This window comes from Protopterus annectens, chromosome 2.part0 (assembly GCF_019279795.1).
Source record: "Protopterus annectens isolate FY-2018-M chromosome 2.part0, PAN1.0, whole genome shotgun sequence".
NCBI classification, from domain to species: Eukaryota; Metazoa; Chordata; order Ceratodontiformes; family Protopteridae; genus Protopterus; species Protopterus annectens.
Genome location: NC_056728.1, coordinates 619,719,283 through 619,741,472, shown reverse-complemented (window position 1 = coordinate 619,741,472; position 22,190 = coordinate 619,719,283). Strand labels below are relative to the sequence as shown.

General features: G+C 41.5%; 1 protein-coding gene across 2 annotated transcripts in view; it reads left to right on the top strand.

Moving 5' to 3' along the window:
* Positions 1-22,190, top strand: part of LOC122793168 (centromere protein C-like) — a 546,145-nt gene that overhangs the window by 230,241 nt on the left and 293,714 nt on the right. For both annotated transcript variants that reach the window (XM_044060985.1, XM_044060986.1), the window contains exon 4: positions 17,235-17,273. In XM_044060985.1, coding sequence (XP_043916920.1) covers positions 17,235-17,273 — 39 coding nt within the window. The remainder of the gene's footprint in view (positions 1-17,234; positions 17,274-22,190) is intronic.

Sequence of the window (22,190 nt, the reverse complement as noted above, 5' to 3'; positions counted from 1 at the left end):
TGTGCTGTTGAGTCAAATGCTTTAACTCAATCCATAATGATTACATCATTTGGGATATCTGTATCAGTAGAGTCAACTGGGTAACCGTAAAAGCTTAAGTTGATAAGATGCAGTCAGTCAGGTGTGAAACATGCTGCTTTAAGTCCACTGTTGATACAAAGGTTGTTAGGATAATTATTAGAATAACATTTTGATGTGTAATTGCTTAGGAATGCTTGGGTCACCACCTTTAAAGATGGTAGTTGTTTTCCATGTTTTGGGCACAAAACCTATGAGTAAAGAGAACTGAAAAAGGTAAAGTTGGACTGTTGATATCCTTATTTTGGCAGTAAAATAACTGTATAACCCATTTCATCCAGTAGCTAAATCCTCCTTTATTTTGAACAAGGATTATATTACCCAATCCACAACTAATAGATAATCAGTGGACACTAAGACCTCTTGAAGGATAGACACAGCAATTCCTTCTGTATGTCAGCATAACATGCTTTAAAGAACATTTAGGCTATTTCATAATTATCACTGATAACTTTATAATCACCTTTGAGGCCTATAATAGCTTCATCGCCATCCTTTTGGAATATAATGTTAGCTGTTTTTTGAGCTGCAGGCATAACTTCCTTGTAAAAAAGCTTTTTTATAATGCTGAATGCCCTTTAGTAAATTGTAGTGATACATAATGCTCTTGTCTTCCTGGTAGATTTTCTCATCTGTTGATTTGGTATTTTATATTAAACATGGAATTTAATATTTGTTTTCTTTGTCCTGGAGATGGAGGTGCTGGCAAGTGCCAAAACAAGCCTTTACCGAGTGGATTGAAAGTGCTTCCTTACTTTATATGTTTAGGCACCCATTGGAAAAATACTACAATAATAGACCTTTGGATGTACGTGTGGTTGCTTAAACTGTTTGCTTTCAGTATTTCTACTGTAGACATTCGTGGTATGGTCTTTTGGTTCTTGTTGCTTCAGTCATGAGTCTGGGGAAGTTGTGTTTTCTTTGCTATGTGTGTACACCTTGGTCTTTGGTCTACCTTTCATCTCCTTCCATACGGTTGGCTACTGTTAGGGACTGAACCCAATTGTCCCTTAAAGGAAGGGTACCTAATGTTAAGTACTTTCTTACTTTACGATTTGATGTGTGAGATTATCCTTCTTAGTGTGTTCCAGATTCCTTTCTGCCTCCCAGTACTTGTTTGGCTCTTCCACCCATCCTTGACTGTTGGGAGTTACTGTATCTCTTTGTTTTGATTTTGCAAGAAGCACATTTGGTAATAGTTGGGATGTTCAGTGTTTCGCTTAAGAAGAGACGTACTTAAGTAGTCTACAAATGATGGTACCACGTGCCATCTGCAGTTGATATTAGAGACACATCCCCAGTTTGGGATTTTCTGAGAAAAATGCAAAATTGTAATTGAATAGGTTTGCACCCAGTGAGTGACACAGCAGAGTGGGTTCCATCATATGTTAACTGATAGTCTAATAACATTGTATGTTATTTTGTAATTTCATGACTTTATCAGTGATCCTACTCCATCCAAACACACATCACACATACCTACATATCACCAGAAACGTTCTTAAACACCAGAGACAACACAAGCACGCTACACATAATATGTCCTCTATAGAACACAATACACATAATAGCTAATGCACCAGTGTCTCACTTATCAAGCCCTTAAGGCAGAACACAAAATCAAATATGTTAGTCATAGGTGATTCCATTGTGAGACACACAGATGTCCCTCTCACCAGGCTGGATAAGGAAAAGGTCATAGTCCGCTGTCTGTCGAGTGCTATGCTCCACCATATCCCACATGCACTCAAGTCTGTTAACAACAGGTACTGTTATGACTCCATTATAGTCCATGTTGGTGTGAATGACCTGAGACGTACCTCTCTGGACTATATGAAGAGAGACATGACTGATCTCTCAGATTGTGTCTCAGGCCCTAGCCTTAAGCAGCATTTTACCTTCACCTACGATGAAGCCCCACTACAAACAGAAAATGATTGACTTCAACAAATGGCTTAGTTGCTGATGTCATTCTAAGCGGATCCGGAATCTGTCAGCTTGGGATGACATGATTGACAGACCTTGATGCTTTGCCAGAGATGGTCTTCATCTGTTACCCCTGGGATTTTGGCTACTGGCTAAGGCTCTTGCCACCCCCATAGTGCTTTTTTAGGCAGCGTCTCAAAGACAAAATTCCTGACATAAAAACTCCATCTAAAAACAACATCAAGGTTATGCTGCTAAATCCTAGGAATCTTAACATGAAACTGCTTTCACTGGAAGCAGTCCTTGCCTTGGAAGACGCAGATATTTATGCAGTCAGAGACCTGATTCAAGGCTGTTGAGTGCACCCCAGCCACCTCCTTCTACACTTTAAGACCACAAACTGAAGGCCTGAAAACTAAAGGAGACGGTGTATCAGTATTCATCAAAGATAAATACACCTCCAGATTGGTTACACAGTGTGATTCCCTGGAGATACTTCAGGTGCAATTAACTGTTGTTAGGACACCTATTCAAGTCATTGCCAGCTACAGGATCCCCTTCATGAATCAGGATCCCCACTCTGTCTATTTGGTTCTTCTTGAGTCTATCAAGATACATCCAAACACAATGGTTTTGAGCGACTTTAACTACCCTTCCATTGACTGGGTAAATTATTCGTGCTCAAACTAACTTGCCCATAGTACCTTCACTTCGTTAACTTGAAAACTTCACTCCCCTGTCGCCGCCACATGCACCCCATGACATCCCTACCACCTGTCCCCTACCCTGTATCTCTAAAGAGCAGATAGTAAATGCTCTCTCTAAGGCCAAAAACATAGCATCTATGGGACCTTATAACATCCCAGGCTGTGTCCTACATGGGTTCCAACAAGAATTAGCAACACCATTGGGTACTCTTTTCAATCATAGTCTAAGCACTGGCTTTATCCTAGCTGAATGGAAAACGGCCACCATTATTACCTGGCACAAAGATGGTACTTCCACTGACCCCAGGAACTGTAAACCTATTAGCCTGGCTAACCTTATTCTTTAAGGCCATGGAGCGAATCATCATGGACCTTAACAAAGATATAGGTAATCTCCAAACACTTGACCCTACTCAGTTTGGATTTGTCAAAGGGAGATGATGCTTGTTAAACCTGGTGATTTTCTTTGAGACAGTCACTAAAGCCCTGGATGAGGAGAAGTCTGTGCATACAGCCTACCTAGACTGAGCCAATGCTTTTGACACTATATCCACTCAGGCATGATTGACAAACTCACCCAGCTAGGTATCAAGTTTTATATCGTTAGCTAGGTTGCTGACTGGCTCACTGATAGGGTACATATATTCAAAATAGGGGAATTGCCTCCAACAGCAGACTTGTAATTAATGGTGTTTCACAGGGATCAGTCCTGGCACTTCTACTGTTTGGAATCTATTTGTCCAAAGTCCAAGCAAGAACTAAAGGTCTGTGGCTGACAAAGCTTGCTGTTGACTGCAAACTGGGAGCAGCCATAGAATCTCCACATGATGTCAACATCCTACAAGAGGGTCTTACACAAACAAATGATTATTGCCAAAGTCATGGCCTTAAACTTAATGCAAAAAATGTATTATCATCCCTTTTGGTAAGAGCGATGTTCCTGCTAACTACCACATAAATAGCAACGCCTTAAAGGACCACTACGGGCAAATGATGAAGAATACATATATTTTTTATCTTGCCATGATTTGCTACACCTCCGAAAGCTGCCTGCAGCAAAATAAGTACTCATTCCTAATTTTATTTTGTTTTTACTCTTGTCTGCCCTCATGGGGGCAGACATCGTGATTCCTTTGGAATGCTAAATTTGTCCCATAATGCACAGACTGAGAACAAATAGCCCTACCATTTGTTGTCAGACTAGACTTCCATTCACTTAGAATGGAACACCTGAAAAAAACTGCCAAGTTTGAGAGTCTGCAGCTCGTGTGTCATTGACTGGTATGCGCTGAGTTTTACAAATGTTGTTCCTACTGATGTACTACACATTCTCTGAAAGAAACTTGCAAAAGTGTCAACAAATTACTGAGATAAAAAAGACTTTTCACAAGGAGCACTTTTGCAAGTTTCAGTTCCTGGCCAGGTTACACCTCCCATCTCCCCTCCTTCAGTGGGCTACAGTCTCACATTTCCAGCTTGAGTAGATTCAAATATTTTGTCAGCTTTGCATGACAATAGACATAAAAAAATCACAGTCTGGTGTGCCACTAAAACTGTTCCCTTATGTCTCTTCACTTCTGAATAGCATTTCCCAGGAATAAAAAAAAAAAAAAAAAAAAAAAAAAAAAGCAAACGCATCAGTCCAGAGTTTAGGCTAGTCTATCTATTTTTTAAAATGTGCACAGTAAAATATTCAACCTGCAATGCATTTTGGCTGCTGAAATGGTTATCTTTACATAGTTATTCTCTTATAGTATAACCTGAACTTATTGTATTTAATGATAAATTTTACAACAGTTCTCAATTTTTTAACAATGACCTCCCAAGCCTCTGATGTGACCTAGTACTTTTTCTTACTATTGCTTTATCTAGTTTGTCTTAGTTGTATACCTGTAGCATGTCTCTCATCCTCTCAGCAACAGACTCCTGGAGAAAACTTCCAAAGCAGATACTTGTATTGAAAGAGTAGCAGCAGCAGCTGTAGCAGTGATACCACACTCCAAAACAATGCACTCAAACATAGTACTGACAAACACAAGGTAATGTATACGCCTGAATCAAGCAGTGATGAAATTGCTAGGGAATTCACTGATCACAATTTTACTCTTAATCTCTCCATTTCATAATCCATAACATTTGCACCACACTTACAAAGGCACACCTCCACCTTCCACAAACACAGCTACCCACACCCACACAACATACCTGTCAAATTTAAGGCTTTTCCCCCCTTTCTGCAAAACACTGTTGTAATGGCTTTGGCAAACAAATGAAAATGATTGATGGGTGCTGGTTTAGGGCTCCCATCCATCTCTCTCAATAGCACAGATTTTTGCAGAAAGTCCAGATTTTTTTGTCTGTTTTTCATAAAATTGCAGTTTTCTGTCAAATCACTGACAAATCATTGAACACTGAAGTCAGAAAGGTGACAGTCATTTGATTTTCAGACTTCATATCCTTAAGACAATTCACTCTAATGCAAAACCTGTTTATCAACTTTCTAAGTTTGTAAGTGGAATATTTGCAAAATGTCCCAATTTTTGGGCCTTTGTCCCCTATTATTTATGGCCTTGTCCAGATTTATTGTTCTATGATGTTGAGAGGTATGCTGCCATCCCTTCCTACTGGAGCCAGTCCACTGCACTTGCACAAGTGTCCCCCGCAGCAGGTATCAGTGCAGATTTGCTTTATAGTTCTTTTACACCATACATACACACACGCACACACACACACACACACTCACACACACACACAATGATGCACAGTTAATGCGGACAAATCTGTTTGTTCAAAGTCACCAAACTTATCTCCAAACCCAATTTTATGACACCTGCTACCAATCCACTTGATAGTCTGCAACTGTAAATCTTGTTGTCCATGTTATTTATTCTTTTCTTTTGTTTCGTTTCTCTTACTTGTAATATTACTTTTACTCATTTTTTCTCCTGCCACCCATATCTACCCTAATTATTACTTCTGACAAATACTTTCTCACTCTTTCTTCTCTTCCCCTCCTCCTGTTTATCCACTATTTGAACTTTTCCACTTAGACATTTGCTTTATGAGTAAATAATGAACTGTCACCCTTATATTGTCAGCACATTTCAGTGCTACATAATATTGTATTTAGTCTAATAATAGGTTCATTGGTAGGTAGTAAGCCTAGCCAATAAGGTTCCCTGGCTTATGCCACCCAAGAAAGTTATTGTCCTGTACCACTGTCGAGCAGAGCCACAGAAGTGATTTCCAGGGTATATTTCCTATTTCCCATCCACTCAAAGATTTTGCTTGAAGAGTGCTAATGAGGAACTTTGATTGACATAGATGGGTAGCTTGTTCCAGAGTATCGGAAGTCTCTGGGACAGGACTCTATGCCTCCTGCATGTTCTGTTTATTGTGGTGACTAGGTTTAGGTCCCTAGAGCGTGTAGCTCGGAGGGATTGGGATTTCTTTAGGTGTAGCATGTCCAACAGTTCTGGGTTTGACATAGCTTTATATGTTGGGCAGAAATCCCCTCGGAGTAGGCGATATGCTACGGAGTAAAGCTGGAGTTTTTTGAGATGGTCAATGTAGGGCATCTGTTTGAGGCCAGTAATCCTCTTTGTGAGGTACTTCTGTGGCCTTTCCAGCTGCTGCTGATGTCTTGTAAGGTACATTCCAAAAGGGGCGTTGTACTCTATAATGGGTCTAATGAGTGTCGAGCAGAGGGGAACAATAACCTCTTTTTTTCTGGATGAGAACCCTTTTGTGATGAGGTGTGCCACATAGAAGGACTTCCTTGCTACTGTGGCGATGTGATTATCAAGGGGGAGACTACTGTCCACCTGGGTCCCAAGGTCTCTTATCACACATTTAGTGTTAAGTAGACTGCTGTCTATGTGGTAGTTCATGGGTACAGAGTTTTTACCAAAGGGGATGACAATGCATTTTTTGGCATTGAGCTTGAGGCCATGGCTCTGACACCAGGCATCTGTCTCAGTGAGGCCCTTCTGTAGGATGCCCACATCATTTGGGGACTTTGCAAACTAGGAGCCATAGTCGTCATCTGTGAACTTCGTTAGACAGAGGCCTTCTGTGTTAGCCTGTACTTCAGTGAAGTAGATACCAAACAGGAGAGGTCCCAGGACTGAGCCCTGTGGTACTCCACTTGTCACTGGTTTGATGTCAGATTTGGAGTCTGCAACTTTTACAGTGTGGGTTCTGTCAGTGAGCCAGTTGGCAACCCATCTTGTGACTTAGGGATTTATACCTAGTTTAGTAAGTTTAGCTATAATTCCAGAATGGGGGATGGTGTCAAAAGCCTTGGCGAGGTCAAGCTAGGCTGTGTGAACCACCTTAGCCTCATCTACGGCTTTGGTGACTGCCTCAAAGAAGTTGAATAGGTTCAGGATGCATGATCTGCCTTTCACAAACCCGAACTGGGTGGTGTCCAGAGTTTGGAGGTTACCAATGTCTTTGGTTATGAGTTCCATCATGAAACGTTCCATGGCCTTGCAGACCAGTCTCGTCAGGCTAACAGGGCTGGATCCCCCTTTGTGGAGTGGGATAACCGTCGCTGTGCGCCACTCACTGGTCACAAAGCCTGATGTGAGGCTATGATTGAACATGGTGCTTAGGTGGGGAACCAGTTCATTCTGAAGTTTGTGTAAAACGCAGCCTGGGATGTTGTCCAGTCCCATGGATGCTGTGTTTATGTCTTTAGAGAGTGCAGCTTTTACCTGTGTAGTTGTGATTACAGGGACTCTGCATTCTTCCTGTATAGATATGGGCCATTTAGGGTGTGAGAAGGGTGGTAAAGTTAGCACTGAACCTATCTGCCAGGATGTTGGCAATATCAGTTGGTTTTGTAATTTTCATGCCGTTGTGCTGTAACTCAGAGCAGATCTGGGTTTTGGCATTGAGATTCTTGACATAGCTATAGAATGCTTTGTGGTTGTCCTTAGAATCAGCGGTGATTTTATTTTCATAGCTAGCTTTGGAGGCTCTTATAAGGAATCTTAGCTTCTTAGTGAGGCTGACCAGGGAGCTCCACCACTCATGGGATGTTACTCTCTTTTGCAACAGTTTCTTCCTTCTGTTGTACAGTTTGTTTATGGCAGGCTACCACCAGATTGGCTTCCTTTTTTTGGAGGATAGCTTCTTGGTTCTGTTTGGGATAGCACGATCCATGCACTTATGTAAGTGCTTATAGAGTGCATTTGTGTAGGCTTCAGCAGTCGTAACTGTATTGTCAATGTGCATGGGTGTTATGAAGTTCGCCACTTCTGTCTTAAGAAGCATGAAGTTAGCTTTGGAGAAATTTTTTACCGTGGTTTTCTTAATGGGGGGGGTGGGGTGGGATGTGAATATCTAGGGTGATTAGCTTATGGTCGGATCTGACCAATGAGGAGTTGACTTTGGGTGTGGAACACCGGTCACTCATGTTGGTAATGACTAGGTCTAAGATATTGTTGCCCTTGGTGGAGGTGTGGATAAGTTGATCCAGGGCACCGGAATTTATGAATTCTAGAAAGCGTTGAGCGAAAGAGGTGGTACATGAGTAGTTTTCCCAGTTAATGGTGGGATAGTTGAAATCGCTCATTATAAGAGGAGTGAGAATCCTGGGGCATGATGGGGGATCTGTAGCAAGCTACAATTTGGATTGCAGTTTTGCCCAGAGTTAGTTGCACTTGGATAACCTTGGATGCATTATGCTGAGCAACTAGCCTGGAGGCGTGGATATCCTTAATGAATATGGACACACCTCCACCTTTGGTGTTCCGGTCCAGGTTACATGGCCGAAAAGTGTGGTATGATTATAGCCTGGTAGTGCAGGGGTGCTCTTTGGAACCTTGAACCAGGTCTCAGTCACTGCACAGATATTGATGTTCTCCATTTTAGAGTGCCTTGAGTGAGTGCATTTTGAAATTTAGACTTCTAGCATTGAGTAGCATTACCCTCAGTTTTTGCTTGCCTGTTCTTGTTACAGTGGTTTATTTGTCATTTTAACCTTGTCTAAAAAAGGCACTATAGGGACGGCAAAGCCTTAGCCAGTATCCGGAATCCCATGGGCGACAGGTACAGGCCATCTCTGGCAAAGCATCGTGGTCTGTCGACTATGTCGTCCCAGGTAGACAGATACTGGATCCCCTTAGAATGGCACCAGAAGCTTAGCCAATTGTTGAAGTCAATCATTTTGTCCTTGTACTGCGGTATCATTCTGGGCAATGGCAGAATGCTACTCAGGGCTAGGGTCATACCTCCCTGGGCTACAAGATCAGAGAGCTCTTCCATGTCTCTTTTCATGTAGTCCAGGAAGGTACGTCTCAGGTCATTCACACCAACATGGACATTGACAGAGTCATATTTATACTTGTTATGGAGAGACCTGAGTGCGTGGGTTATGTGGCGGATCCTGGCACCAGACAGGCAGCTGACAGTAACCTTCTCCTTGTTTAGCCTGGTGAGTGGGACATCAGTGTGCCTGACTGTAGAGTCACCTATGACTAGTGTGTTGGGTACGTTGTTTTGCCTACTATATTATATATGTTATAATATAAATATATATATATATATATATCTCTATCTATATATATATCTCTATCTATATATATATCTATGTTTGCCCATAATATCTGAATAAGTGAGTAGGATTTTCATAGGTTCATACTAGGCTATCTGCCCTAGGGCATTTATAAGCCTAGCCAGAGTGTGTTTGGCTTTCGCCACCCATTTTAAATTAATTTTGCTATGCCCTTTTTCGAGGTTAGTATACTGTGCCTCTGTCTAACAGTGACACAGAAGTGATACCCGGGGTAAACCTACGATCTCCCATCCACTCATCAAGATTCCTCTTGAAGAGAGTCAGTGAGGGACTCTGCCTAACCTGGACTGGGATTTTATTCCATAGTGAAGGGAGCCTCTGGGTTATGAATCTGTCCCTCCAGCATGTCCTATTTATTTCAGTGCTGAGGTTCAAGTCTCTCGAGCGTGTAGCTCGATGGGATTTGGATTTTTTGAGGTGCAGCATGTCCCTTAATTCCGGGCTGGACATGGCCTTATACATCAGGCACAGGTCACCTCTGAGCAGACGGTATGCCACTGAGTAGAGCTGGAGTTTCTTTAACCGGGCAGCATATGGCATCTGTTTGAGCCCTTTGATCCTCTTGGTGAGGTACTTTTGGGGTCTTTCCAGTTGCTGCAGGTGTTTGGTAAGGTACATCCCAAAAGGGGCATTGTACTCGATTATGGGCCTGATGAGGGATGAGTAAAGAGGCACGATGACCTCCCCTAATCTAGATGTGAATCCCTTCATGATTAGGTGGGCTATATAAAATGTTTTTCTAACCACTTTGGCCACGTGGTTGTCAAGTGAGAGATTGCTATCAACTTGGGTCCCCAGGTCCCTAATTACTTCTTCTGTACTTAATGGATTACCACCTATGTGGTAATTTGTGGGCACTTTGTTTTGCCAAAGGGATGACTAAACACTTTTGGCTTAGCTTGAGGCCATGGCTCTGGCACCGGTTGTCTGTTTCTATGAGGCCCTTTTGGAGGATGCTTGTGTCGGCTGGAGAGTCGATTATGGCGCCCAGTTTGCAGTCATCTGCGAACTTGGTCAGCCACAGTCCTTCCGTGTTGGCCTGTACCTCCGAGAAATATATACCAAACAAGAGAGGTCCCAGGACTGAGCCTTGTGGGACGCCACTTGTAACTGGTTTGGAGTCTGACATGGCTCCAGCAATTCTAACCATGTGGGTTCTGTCCTTGAGCCAGTTTGCAACCCATCTAGTGACATAGGGGTTTATATTTAAGCTGGTGAGCTTATCTATAATGCCCGAATGGGGTATTGTATCGAAGGCTTTTGCGAGGTCCAGATAGGCTGTGTGGACCACCTTCCCTTCGTCAATGGCCTTGGTGACTGTTTCAAAGAAGTCGACCAGGTTTAAGAGGCAGGATCTGCCCTTAACAAAGCTGAACTGGGTAGGATCCAGTGTCCGTAGGTCCCCAATATCTTTATTTATGAGGTCCATGATGATCCTTTCCATAGCTTTGCAGACCAAGCTAGTCAGGCTTATGGTGCGATAGTTTCCAGGGTCCGTTGAGGCACCACCTTTGTGGAGAGGGACCACTGTTGCTGTACGCCACTCTTCGGGTACATATCCTGTAGTAAGGCTGAGATTGAACAGTAGTTTTATGTTTGGGTTTATCTCTTCTTGGAGTTCATGTAGGACGCAGCCTGGGACACCGTCTGGTCCCATTGATGCAGTGTTTTTTGTTTGGAGAGGGCGGCTCCCACCTGAGCATCTGAGATGTCAGGGGGGCAGCACTCTGCTGGGATAGATATTTGCCCTTTTGGTGGGGGGGGAGAAGTTTGCGCTGAACCTGTCAGCTAGGATGTTGGCAATGTCTGTGGGATCGGTGTATGTTTTGTCATTTTGGACTAATTCTGAGCATATCTGGGAATTCCCACCCAGGTTCCTAACATAACTAAAGAAAGCCTTGTGATTATCCTTAGTGTCCTGTGCAATTTTTCTCTCGAAGCTGGCCTTTGACGATTTTATGACTGCCCTTAGTTTTTTGCTAATACTGATCTGAGATGCCTTCCCTTTTTGGGATTTTGCTCTATCATGTAGTAGTTTCCTCCTTCTATTGTATAGTTTGTTTATGGCTGGGGTCCACCAGACAGGTCGTCTGCCTTTGGAGGATTGGGTCTTGGTTTTATTTGGGATTGCATGATCCATGCATTCCTGAAGGTGTTCATAGAATGCATTTATAAAGGATTCTGTGGTCTGGGCCGTATTTTCCACAAGCCCGGGGGCTTTGAAGGATTCCACCTCAGTTTTGAGGAGTGTGAAATTTGCTTTAGAGAAGTTTTTCACTGTGGTTTTCTGGGCAGGGAGTGGGGTCGGGATGTGAATATCCAGTGAGATCAGTTTATGGTCTGATCTTACCAGTGAGGGATACACTTCTGGTCTGGAGCATAGAGTCCCCATGTTGGTGATGATCAGGTCCAGTATGTTTTCCCCTCTTGTGGGAGTGGTAACAAGTTGTTCCATAGCATTTGAGTTTATGAATTCTAGGAACCTTTGTGCAAGGGTGTTGGAGCTAGAGTAATGCTCCCAATCTATGTTTGGGTAGTTGAAGTCGCCCAATATAATGGTGTTCGGAGAGACCTTCATATTTTCCAGTGTTCTCAGGAAGGCCGAGTGGGGTTCCTGGGTTTGGGAGGGTGGTCTGTAGCAGGCTATAAACTGGAAGGCAGTTTTACCCACTGTTAGTTGCGCATGGATAGTCTCTGATGCTTCGTGCTTTGCCACCAACCTGGAGGTGTGGGTATCTTTGATGAATATCGATACTCCCCCTCCTTTTGTGGTTCGGTCCAAGTTTTGGGGCCGAAAAGCATGGTATGAGGTATAACCTGGTAGTGCTGGGGTGCTCTCGGGAGTCCTGAACCAGGTTTCTGTTACTGCACAGATATCGATGTTTTCCATGCTAAGGAGAGTTTCGAGTGCGTGCATCTTGAGGTTTAGACTTCTGGCGTTGAGTAGCATTACTCTTAGTTTCTTATCCCTTGTGATACCTATGGAGGTGGGTTTGTCTTTTGAGCCTTGCCTAAAAAAGGCACCATGGGAGTAGCAAGAGCCTTTGCCAATATCCGAAAGCCCAGGGGTGACAGGTGCAAGCCGTCCCTAGCAAAGCATCGTGGCTTGTCGTGCATATCATCCCAAGCTGACAGGCATTGGATCCCCTTTGAATGACACCAATACTTAAGCCAATTGTTGAAATTGATCATCTTGTCTTCATATTGTGGCATAATTCTTGATGAGGGTAAGATGCTACTCAAGGTCAGGGTCATACCAGCCTGGGCTACATGCTCAGAGAGCTCCTCTATGTCTCTTTTCATGTAGTCCAGGGAGGTACGTCTCAGGTCATTCACACCAGCATGGACAATGACTGAGTCATATTTGTACTTGCCTTGGAGTGACCTGAGTGCTTGATTTATGTGGCGGATCGTAGCGCCAGACAGGCTGCTCACCGTGACCTTCTCCTTGTTTAGCCTGGTGAGCGGGACGCCAGTGTGCCTGACGATAGAGTCACCTATTACAAGTGTATCAGGTGTGTTGTTTAGCCTTAAGGGCTGTGACTGTTCGGCACACTGGCTTTGTGAGATGTGTTGCACGTGTTTTGTTTTGGGGTAGCGGTTGCTTGGGTGTCTGCTTTGGAGGTCTCTGCTGCTTAGGCAGATCTTTATTTAGAGCCTCCGAGTATGTTTTTGTGTGATTATGTGTTTGGTTTGCTGTCGTGGTAGGTCTATGTGAGACTGGAATTGTAGTGAGTGTGGTTTCCTTCTCCTCCTGACTGGTTATGCCAGTACTGAGTTGAGAGAGCTTAGCCTCCAGTTTGGCTATATGGTTGCATCTCTCACATGTGTTGGAATTTGTTGGGAGGAGGAGAGGGTTGTCTGTGTACATGAGGCAGTTGTAACATTGCCTCAAGATTCCTATATTCACCAGCTGGACCGGAGAGGAGATTGACAACTGACCTTTGGACATGCTAGAATAATATTGGGAATTCCTTTATAATTGAAAACAAGGGCCAATGGGGGAGCGAGGGTGTAGTGCTTTTAATTTTTAGTGCTGACTTATAATTGCTTTAGTGAGCAAGTGCCAGGTAAAACAAGTGCAATGTGTTACAGGTAACTTAAATGCAAAAATGACAAACAGTAACTTTCTTTCAAGCGAAGCAAGGAAATAAGTACAGTAAGCAATGCAGATATCACTAGGGATCCACAGAAGCGCCGAGAAGCCGCGTTTTAGGTGGAATTAGCGTTCCAGGGAAATAACAAGCATACAAACAAAGCTAGATTCAGCAGGCCTGGATCTAGTCTATGCTACAGCAAACAAGGTGTACCAATTTCAGTAAGATACAGTTCAAATATTCAGGCACTATAAACCTTTAACCAGAAATTCCCAGCTCAGAAGGGCAGAGTCCAGCCTCTCCGCCCAGAAGAGTGCAGACCACAAACCTTCTTAATGTTAAATAACTGGCCTGAAGCCCAAGTGCTTAAACCAGAGCTAATGCACTTTAAGAATAACAGACACTGAGCTCTCAATCAGCAGTTCCCATCTTAGAAGGATGAAAGCTACCTGTCCTGCCACCACAGTGCATGCCACAAACCTTCCTAATGTAGAACAACTGGTCTGAAGCCCAAGTGCTTAATCCAAAAGACTTAGAATGATAGCTACACTTTAACCAAGTTACTACCAAGCAGTAATAAATACAACTGAATACTTTAAGTAATGCCTGGATTAGTGCTCAAGTTATACAAACAAAGCTAGATTCATCAGGCCTGGATCTAGTCTATGCTACAGCAAACAAGGTGTACCAATTTCAGTAAGAAGAAATTCAGATATGCATGCACTATAAGCCTTCAACCAGAAATTCCCAGCTCAGAAGGGCAGAGTCCAGCCTCTCCTCCCACAAGAGTGCAGACCACGAACCCTCTTAATGTAAAATAACTGGCCTGAAAGCCCAAGTGCTTAAACCAGAATTAATATACTTTTAGAATAACAGACACTGAGCCCTCAATCAGCAGTTCCCAACTTAGAAGGATGTAAGCTACCTGTTCTGCCACTACAGTGCAGACCACAAACCCTCTCAATGTAAAACAACTGGTCTGAAGCCCAAGTGTTTAAACTAAAAGGCTTAGAATGAGTTACACCAAGCAGTAATAAATACAATTGAGAACTTTTAAGATGACGCAAAAGCAAAATAAAGTAGGAAGAAACACAAGTGACTGCATCAAGGAAACATTTTCCTTCCTTCTGTGTTTTTTCTTAAGTTTTTGATTTTTCTTGGTATATTGATTTGATTTTCTTAGTATATTTTATTTTTATTTTCCATTTGTTTACCAGGTTAGTCCAACTGGACACAAGGTGACCGTTTTCAGCGGAGGCTCGGGGAGAAAAGCTCCAGATACATAGTAAACAATTATAAAAAATAATAAAAATAAATTATACAAACATAGCTATTTTGTACAAAGAGCATAGAAAATATAAAAGGAGTAAAATCAGAGTTTTGCAATTGATGCAGCATATAGTGGTTAGAATATTGAGAAACAGTTAAACAAGATAATGTACAACAAATATACAATTGCTTGAACATAAATTCAAAAAGAAGTTTCCATAGACATACAGGGTCATAAACTAGAAATCATAACTATATTGATATGATTTATATTGCATTTATCTTTTTAATGATGGTATATGTGCATTATTGTACATATATGTGCACAAATATTTGTATTAATCTATGTATTTACAGTATATTGACAAAGCACTGGGTCACCTCAGAGGCTTGGGAGGTCATTGTTAAGAAACTGAGAACTGTTGTAAAGTTTGGCATTGAATACCATAAGTTCAGGTTATGCTATAAGAGAATAACTATGTAAAGATAACCATGTCAGCAACCAGAATGCATTATAAACTGAATGTTTTTCTGTGCACATTAAGAAATGGATAGATTGGCCCAAACTCTGGAATGATGCGTGTGCTTTGTTTTGTTTTTTTATTCCTGGGGAAATGCTATTCAGAAGTGGAGACATATAAGGGAACAGTTTTAGTGGCACACCAGGCTGTGATTTTTTTTATGTCTATTGTCATGCAAAGCTGGCGAAATAGTTGAATCTACCCAAGCTGGAAATGTGAGACTGTAGCCCACTGAAGGAGGGGAGATGGGAGGAGTAACTTGGCCAGGAACTGAAACTTGTAAAACTGCTCCTTTTGAAAAGTCTTTTTTATCTCAGTAATTTGTTGACACTTTTGCAAGTTTCTTTCAGGGAATGTGTAGTACATCAATAGGAACAACATTTGTAAAACTCATCACATACCAGTCAGTGACACATGAGCTGCAGACTCTCAAACTTAACATTTTTTTCAGGTGGTCCATTCTAAGTGAATGGAAGTCTAGTCCGAAAACAAATGGTAGGGCTATTTGTTCTCACAGTCTGTGCATTAAGACAGATTTAGCTTTCCAAAGGAATCACAATGTCTGCCCCCATGAGGGCAGAGAAGAGTAAAAAAATAAATAAAATTAGGAATGAGCACTTATTTTGCTGCAGGCAGCTTTAGGAGGTGCAGTAAATCATGGCAAGATAAAAAAAATATATGTTTTTTCATTGTTTGCCCATAGTGGTCCTTTAAGTACACACTCAGTGGTGAGAGACGTGGGCATACAGGTTGACAGCAATCTTAACCTTTGATCAACATGTCTCCACAGTGGTAAGAAGGGCATTCTGTATTGTTCATCTCATGAGTAAGGGCATTGCCTCCAGAAAAAAAGAAGTTATAACCTCCCTGTACTCTTCCCTCATCAGGCCAATAATGGAGTACAGTGCCCCTTTTTGTATGTACCTTTCCAAGCACCTGCAGCAATTGGAGAAACCACAAAGATTCCTCACAAGGGAAATTCGAGGTCTTCAGCAACTGTCCTTTGCGGATCATCTGAAATCACTGTCACTTTATTCTGTTTTAAACAGACTACTCAGAGGCGATTTCTGCTTTGCATACAAGGCAATCTCTGACCCTGCTTTATTGGACATGCTGCATATCTGTAAGTCAAATGGTACATGGGTTACTCACTCTAAAGATCTTAACCTGGTAAGTGACATTAATATAACATGCTGGAGGGACAGATTTCTCTCCCAGAGGTTACCACACCTGTGGAATAGACTCTCACTTTTTGTCAGAGCACCTCATTGGCTGTTTTCAAATGCAATCTGGACGATTGGATGGGTAACCGTAAAGTCACCCCGGGGGTTCCACCTGTGCCCCTGTTGGAAATAGGCATTAGGTGCTGATTGTGGAAATAAGGGTAGAACTTGGTTAGGTTTGTAAGGGCCCCTAGAGTCTTTAGCCTAGTAACCTACTATGATCCCATAATCTCAAACTTGACGTAAAAGAATATAATTAACCATACAAAGGATTTTACAGCCAGAGTTAAAGATAATCTTGGCGGTGAAGGATGGGATTGAGCAGCCATTGAAAGCTCATTATCTTCAGAGGAGGGGACAGTGACGAATGTCGAAAAGTTAGAGAGCACTAGTTCTGTACCAGTCTAACACAAACATATACTAATTCTGTCTCTTTCTCAAATCATCTTTTGATTTATATCCCTAACTCAAGTTCAGATCGACTCATTAATACCTGCCTTCCCTTCTTAATGTTGTGTTATTTGAGTCATAGTTTGATGCAAGTATAAATAGATTTTATATAAAAATAAGAGCAATCTACAGGGACTGAAAAAGTATCAGGGTGTTGGAAATCCACTTTTGCTTAGTATAGTAGTAGAATAGTTTACTGTAAATGTTTCTGGATTGCCTTTCTTTAAGTCTGTAGTGTTTTGAATGTATTCTTGCAGTTTATAAAATGTCAACTGGTGCATTGAATTTGTATTCCAGATTTTATCAGTGGTAACTAAATAAATTAAACATATATTCATATGCCCTTTAATTTAGTTTTGTCTTTTTTTCCTTGTTTGCAGAGGATGACAGCCCTGTGGCTTTTTGTAAACCAAAACTGGGTAAGTAACTGTAGAAGCAAGTTCACGGTGAGCTTGTGTGTAATGTCTGTTGACTGTTGGAATACTAATGTTACATAGTGTGTAAGCAGAAGTATTTTATTTGATCATCAGCTTATACAGGGTTGTGGGTTAATTTTTTCTGTTTTGTTAGCAGTATTTTATGGTCTTGGCATAGGTACACTTGCAGCAAATGGAAATATAGTGTTTATATATATATATGTATATATATATATATATATATTTTTTTTTGTGACCTAAGTCATAGGCAGGCAAACTGTTATAATGATGCATACTTTTCCTGTATGATTGATGACGCAGATGGGTCTACAAGCAGTTTATCATTACCAGACATGCTGGTGACCACATAATTGCAAAGCAGTAGAAACGTAACCTATACTTGAAAGCATTTTTTAAAGCAAGGATTTTTGTTGCTAATTTTTGTTTGGCAAGTGTGCTGTCTAATAAAATATTCTTTTTTATTTTATTTCATAGAAATTTGTTCATATATGCATGCAAGTGCAGTCCTCGTACATGGTGCATCCTCATCTGCAAGCAGCTGTCCATATAAATGCCTTGTACTGTGCCTTTGGTACCTATTACTCTCTCCACCTTCCCTATTCCCCAACTAATTCCATTGCTTATTTCCATTCATCTTGGTTTTTCATGAATTCTCCAAATATTTTGCCACTCTTATCCTTCTTCATGTTACCTTGATGAACCTTTCATGCAAGTCTTGCCTATATATCTCTTACTGCCTCTTACAGTTAATTGCTTTCACCATTGTTACCTGAGCTGCTGTTATCCATACTACTTTCAGCTCCCTGATCTCCCATAATGATCATGCCCCTTTTGCAGAATTCCCAGGAGTTATTCCCCTTGTTCCCAAACATGTCCCACCAGATTGCCAGAATTTTTCCATATTTTTTTGTGTCTATTCACATTCCCAGAACATATGTAGCATATCTGCCTCATCCTGCCCACATTTCTGACAGGTCGTGTTTTTCTGCCCACTTTTCGTAGCTTTTTTAGGTGTATGGTAGCACCTGTATAGATTCCTTAGCTGCTGATCTCCCCATCCTTTGCACCTCCCCTATTTCTTCTGTGATTCCTTTTACCTGCCTCCACCTTGCTCCAGTTATACACTATTCCTCCTGTTTCTCCCACTCCCTTTGTATTTTTTCTTTTGTTGCCTTGTCCCCTTTCATTCTTAGGTCCTCATATACTGTTTTGCTTTTCTGTTTCTCAATTTTCCAATTTTTCCCAGGCTGACTTCTTATCTTTCGTCTTTTTTTCCTCCTGCCTTTCTCTCTTTCTCCTTTTGTTTTATCAAGATTTCTGATAATCATGTATGATGACCTTTCCTGGTTTGTTAGACGAAACTGTGTTTTGAGTTCATCCAGTATTTTTTACATTTCTTTTCCTGCTTCCCCTTTTTTCAGACTGTCCCTGGTTTCTTTAATGTCACAGTTCCTTCAGACACCCTCCTACTCCTTTTCTATTATTCTTCTCCATCTTCCTTCTCCCCATAGTTTCTTTAGCCCTATCTCCCCCTACTGCTCATTTCCATGACATTTCAATTTCTCTTTCATAATTCTTTCCATCTCTTGTCCTTCTCTGACTTCACTTCTCCCATTTCTCTCCCCTTCCTCATCTTCATCCAGCATATGATACTATATTTGAGGTCATATGTTTGGGCCATGTGGCATTGCCCCCTTTTTTTCTGCTTCGCCTTAGGACCTCTTTTCCCCTCTCTACCTGTTTTCTAGCTCCTTCTGTAACTCATAGTTATTTCTTGTTTATGTCTTTTGGTGGTTTACTCAGTCTATGTAGTTTGGCTGTGGTTACCGTAATTTTATGGTGTTAACTCTCAGTGATACAGTGCATGTCCATTTGTCTTCCATTTTTGAGATTTCCTTTACCATGTTTGTCATTCTTCTTAGGTTCCCGCTTATAATTTCTTCTGTTGTCCCTACTACATGTACTGTATTTAAATTTAAATGAAAACACTTATAATGGCTTCATTATATAGAGAAAGAAAAAATATTATCTCATGTTAACATTTTAATCTCAGTTTTCTCATTTCTTCTTTGCCAAGAGTCTGTACATGTCTGATGGTAAGCTGTAGAGAGGGACAACATCTCTGCAGTTCTTCATCCTGGGAAAGTAAGCATGCTGGTCGGTTCTTTGCACTACTCCTTCTGCTGCTTTCTGCATTTGATAATTCTGGAATTCTTTCTGGTCCAAGTTTTTCAGGATTGGGGCACTTAAGAGCTCAGCCTATTATTGAATCAGGAGAACGCAGACCTTCCCTTTTCTGCTCCTTGCAGGAGGTCCAAGTGAAGTTAATGTTGATCTCTCGATCTCTTTTCTATTACATTAAGATGCTTGTATGTTTTTCCACCTGGTCTTCATGCCTTACCACAGAATTTAGAAAATAAATACTAAAACTCTTTGTAATTACCCAGTAGCGGCTAAAAGGGGCTGTAATTTCAGGCTCTTGTGTCACTGATAGTGCAGGAAACTTCACCAGTGTTGAACAGTGAAGTCCCCTTGGTTGGAGTGATGGTCAGTGCCATGTTAGGGCCTGGCACCTTGGTTAAGTTCTTCTGCTCTAGCTGGGTCTTCTGCTAGGAATCCTAAGAGATGTTTGAGATTGCCAGGAAGTCTTCTGCTTGTCAGATATACTGTACAAGTGCAAGAGGCTCCGTGTTTGGGTAGGGAGGAATTCTGCTTGCCTAAGTCATTTAATTTATAGATGGTCTTGACTTACATTGGACACCTCTGTAACTTTGTTCTCAGTTATTCCACTGTCAGTTTTTATATTTTTGGTATCTCTGACCTGGTAAGGACACAAATGTTGCTCAGCACCAGTAATTAAGCAGTTTCACAAGGAGGTTCTGAATCATTGCACACTTCTGAAGAACCCTTCTCCTCAGTTCCTGAACTTCATGATTGACTGGTATGCCCATCCCATTCTTGTGCAACAAATTCAGTAGCGGTGTAGGTTGTCTCTTGGATGGCACTTTTCTTAATGACCATTATATATGTTTGAAGGATCTCAATCATTTATGCTGTTATTTGCAGTGGAACTCTTATTTGATATTTCTTTATTTTGTCTAGGCAGTCATCAGGGGAGCTTGCATTCTTGCTGGCAGTCATTAGCTTTTTCACCCTCTGGTGACGATGTATACTCCTGTGTTACTACAGGCAACCTAATATTTACCCAGGCCACACACGTGTGTTCCCTCTCTTGCAGTTTAGTGGAGTTATCATCACTGGCTAGTGCAGCCCTGGAGCACACGCTTACCAGATTGCTCCTGCTTTTTTGGTGGCTAGAGGTCTTCACCTCATCCCACTAGAGCAGCAGACAAAGCTGGCCAGGAAACCACCTACCTCTTCTCACAGGATAGGTGCATCCCATCCGTTGGCTGAAATGCTAATTAAACCTGGGCCATCTAGGTTGTAGTCACTGCTTTATCCCTCTATGCCATCACACTGGCAACTCCTGGGAAATTCCATTTTCACTGTTTTGTTTTGTTTCAAATACAGACAGCCTCCAGAGTCAGGTGTAACTGATATATACTTATTATATCATTCAGTATTTGAGAACACCTTCTATGAGTTAGGGTTAGATAAGGGGAGAGTTTGAGAGTTTTGAGTGTTTATGAATTTTTGGGTTATAGTAGAGGGTTACTAGGTAATAGTTGTGTTGCATGTGTGTGTGTGCCGATGTTTTGTTTGTGCCCACCCAACTAATACATGCTTAACCTGCCCCAAACCCCAACCAATACCCGACTTTAGAAGAAACCTTCCTGTATCATTACCCCTGTTCCAACAAAGTATGGCTGGAGTTAGTGGTAAGCTTATCAGTGCAGAAGAAGACAGTTTGAGCTGCTGTCAGTTTAAGTTTCAGTGTTTTTATTTTGATGTATTCTGACTGATGTATTCCATACACACACACGTATATGCATATGTGTGTATGTATATATGTATATATATATATATATATATCTATATGGTTTACTATCACAATGCCGACGTGCACTTGCACGGCAATGAAGTATTCGAAAAACAGATGTTCGAATACTTCATATTTCGGCAGGTGATGTGAGCGAATGTTACCATTGCAAATGGACTGTGCATTCGCAATTCTAACGTTCGCTCATGTGAGGGGATCGCGGTACAGTGCGGTTAGGGAAATACATCCCTTTCCTCACTGTAGTGCGATCTCAGAGTTGGAATATTAAGTTGGGGGGGTGTGGGGGGCACAGGGGGGCTTGCCCCCCTGCATAACCGTGTGTTTAGGCTAGTTAGGTAGGTAGTTACAGGACGGGTGGGAGTGCTGTGTATTGCCGAAAATGTCGCGAGCGACATTTTCGACGATGCACAGCTGTTTTTGACATTAGGAAAATTCGGAAATGTTCATTTCCGATGTATAAATTCGAAAATGCGGACACATTTTGTTCTGATTTTCGAATTTATGATAGTAAACCTATATATATATATATATATATATATATATATATATATATATATATATATATATAGATATATATACATATATAGATATCTATATATCTATAATAGGGTTTATATCACATAATCGAACTTCCAAAATATTGAACACCATAAGCTCAAACTTAGAAGTTCGAAATGTGATAACATCGAAAGCTCAGAACAGCGACTTTTTTCCCAGGGAAAAAATTTGATGTTCCGAGAAACACACACACAACACAAGCACACCAAAAACTATGTCTAATATGGGGGGGCTTTGCCCCCCCCATACTTAAATATACAAACTACGAGATCGCACCACAGTGGAGGAAATAGAGAAGCCATGGAATGGCCCACCAAATTCTTGCTCTGGGTAAGAATTTGAAGTTCCGCGGCTTCGATATTGTCAGCGTTCGAGGTTTC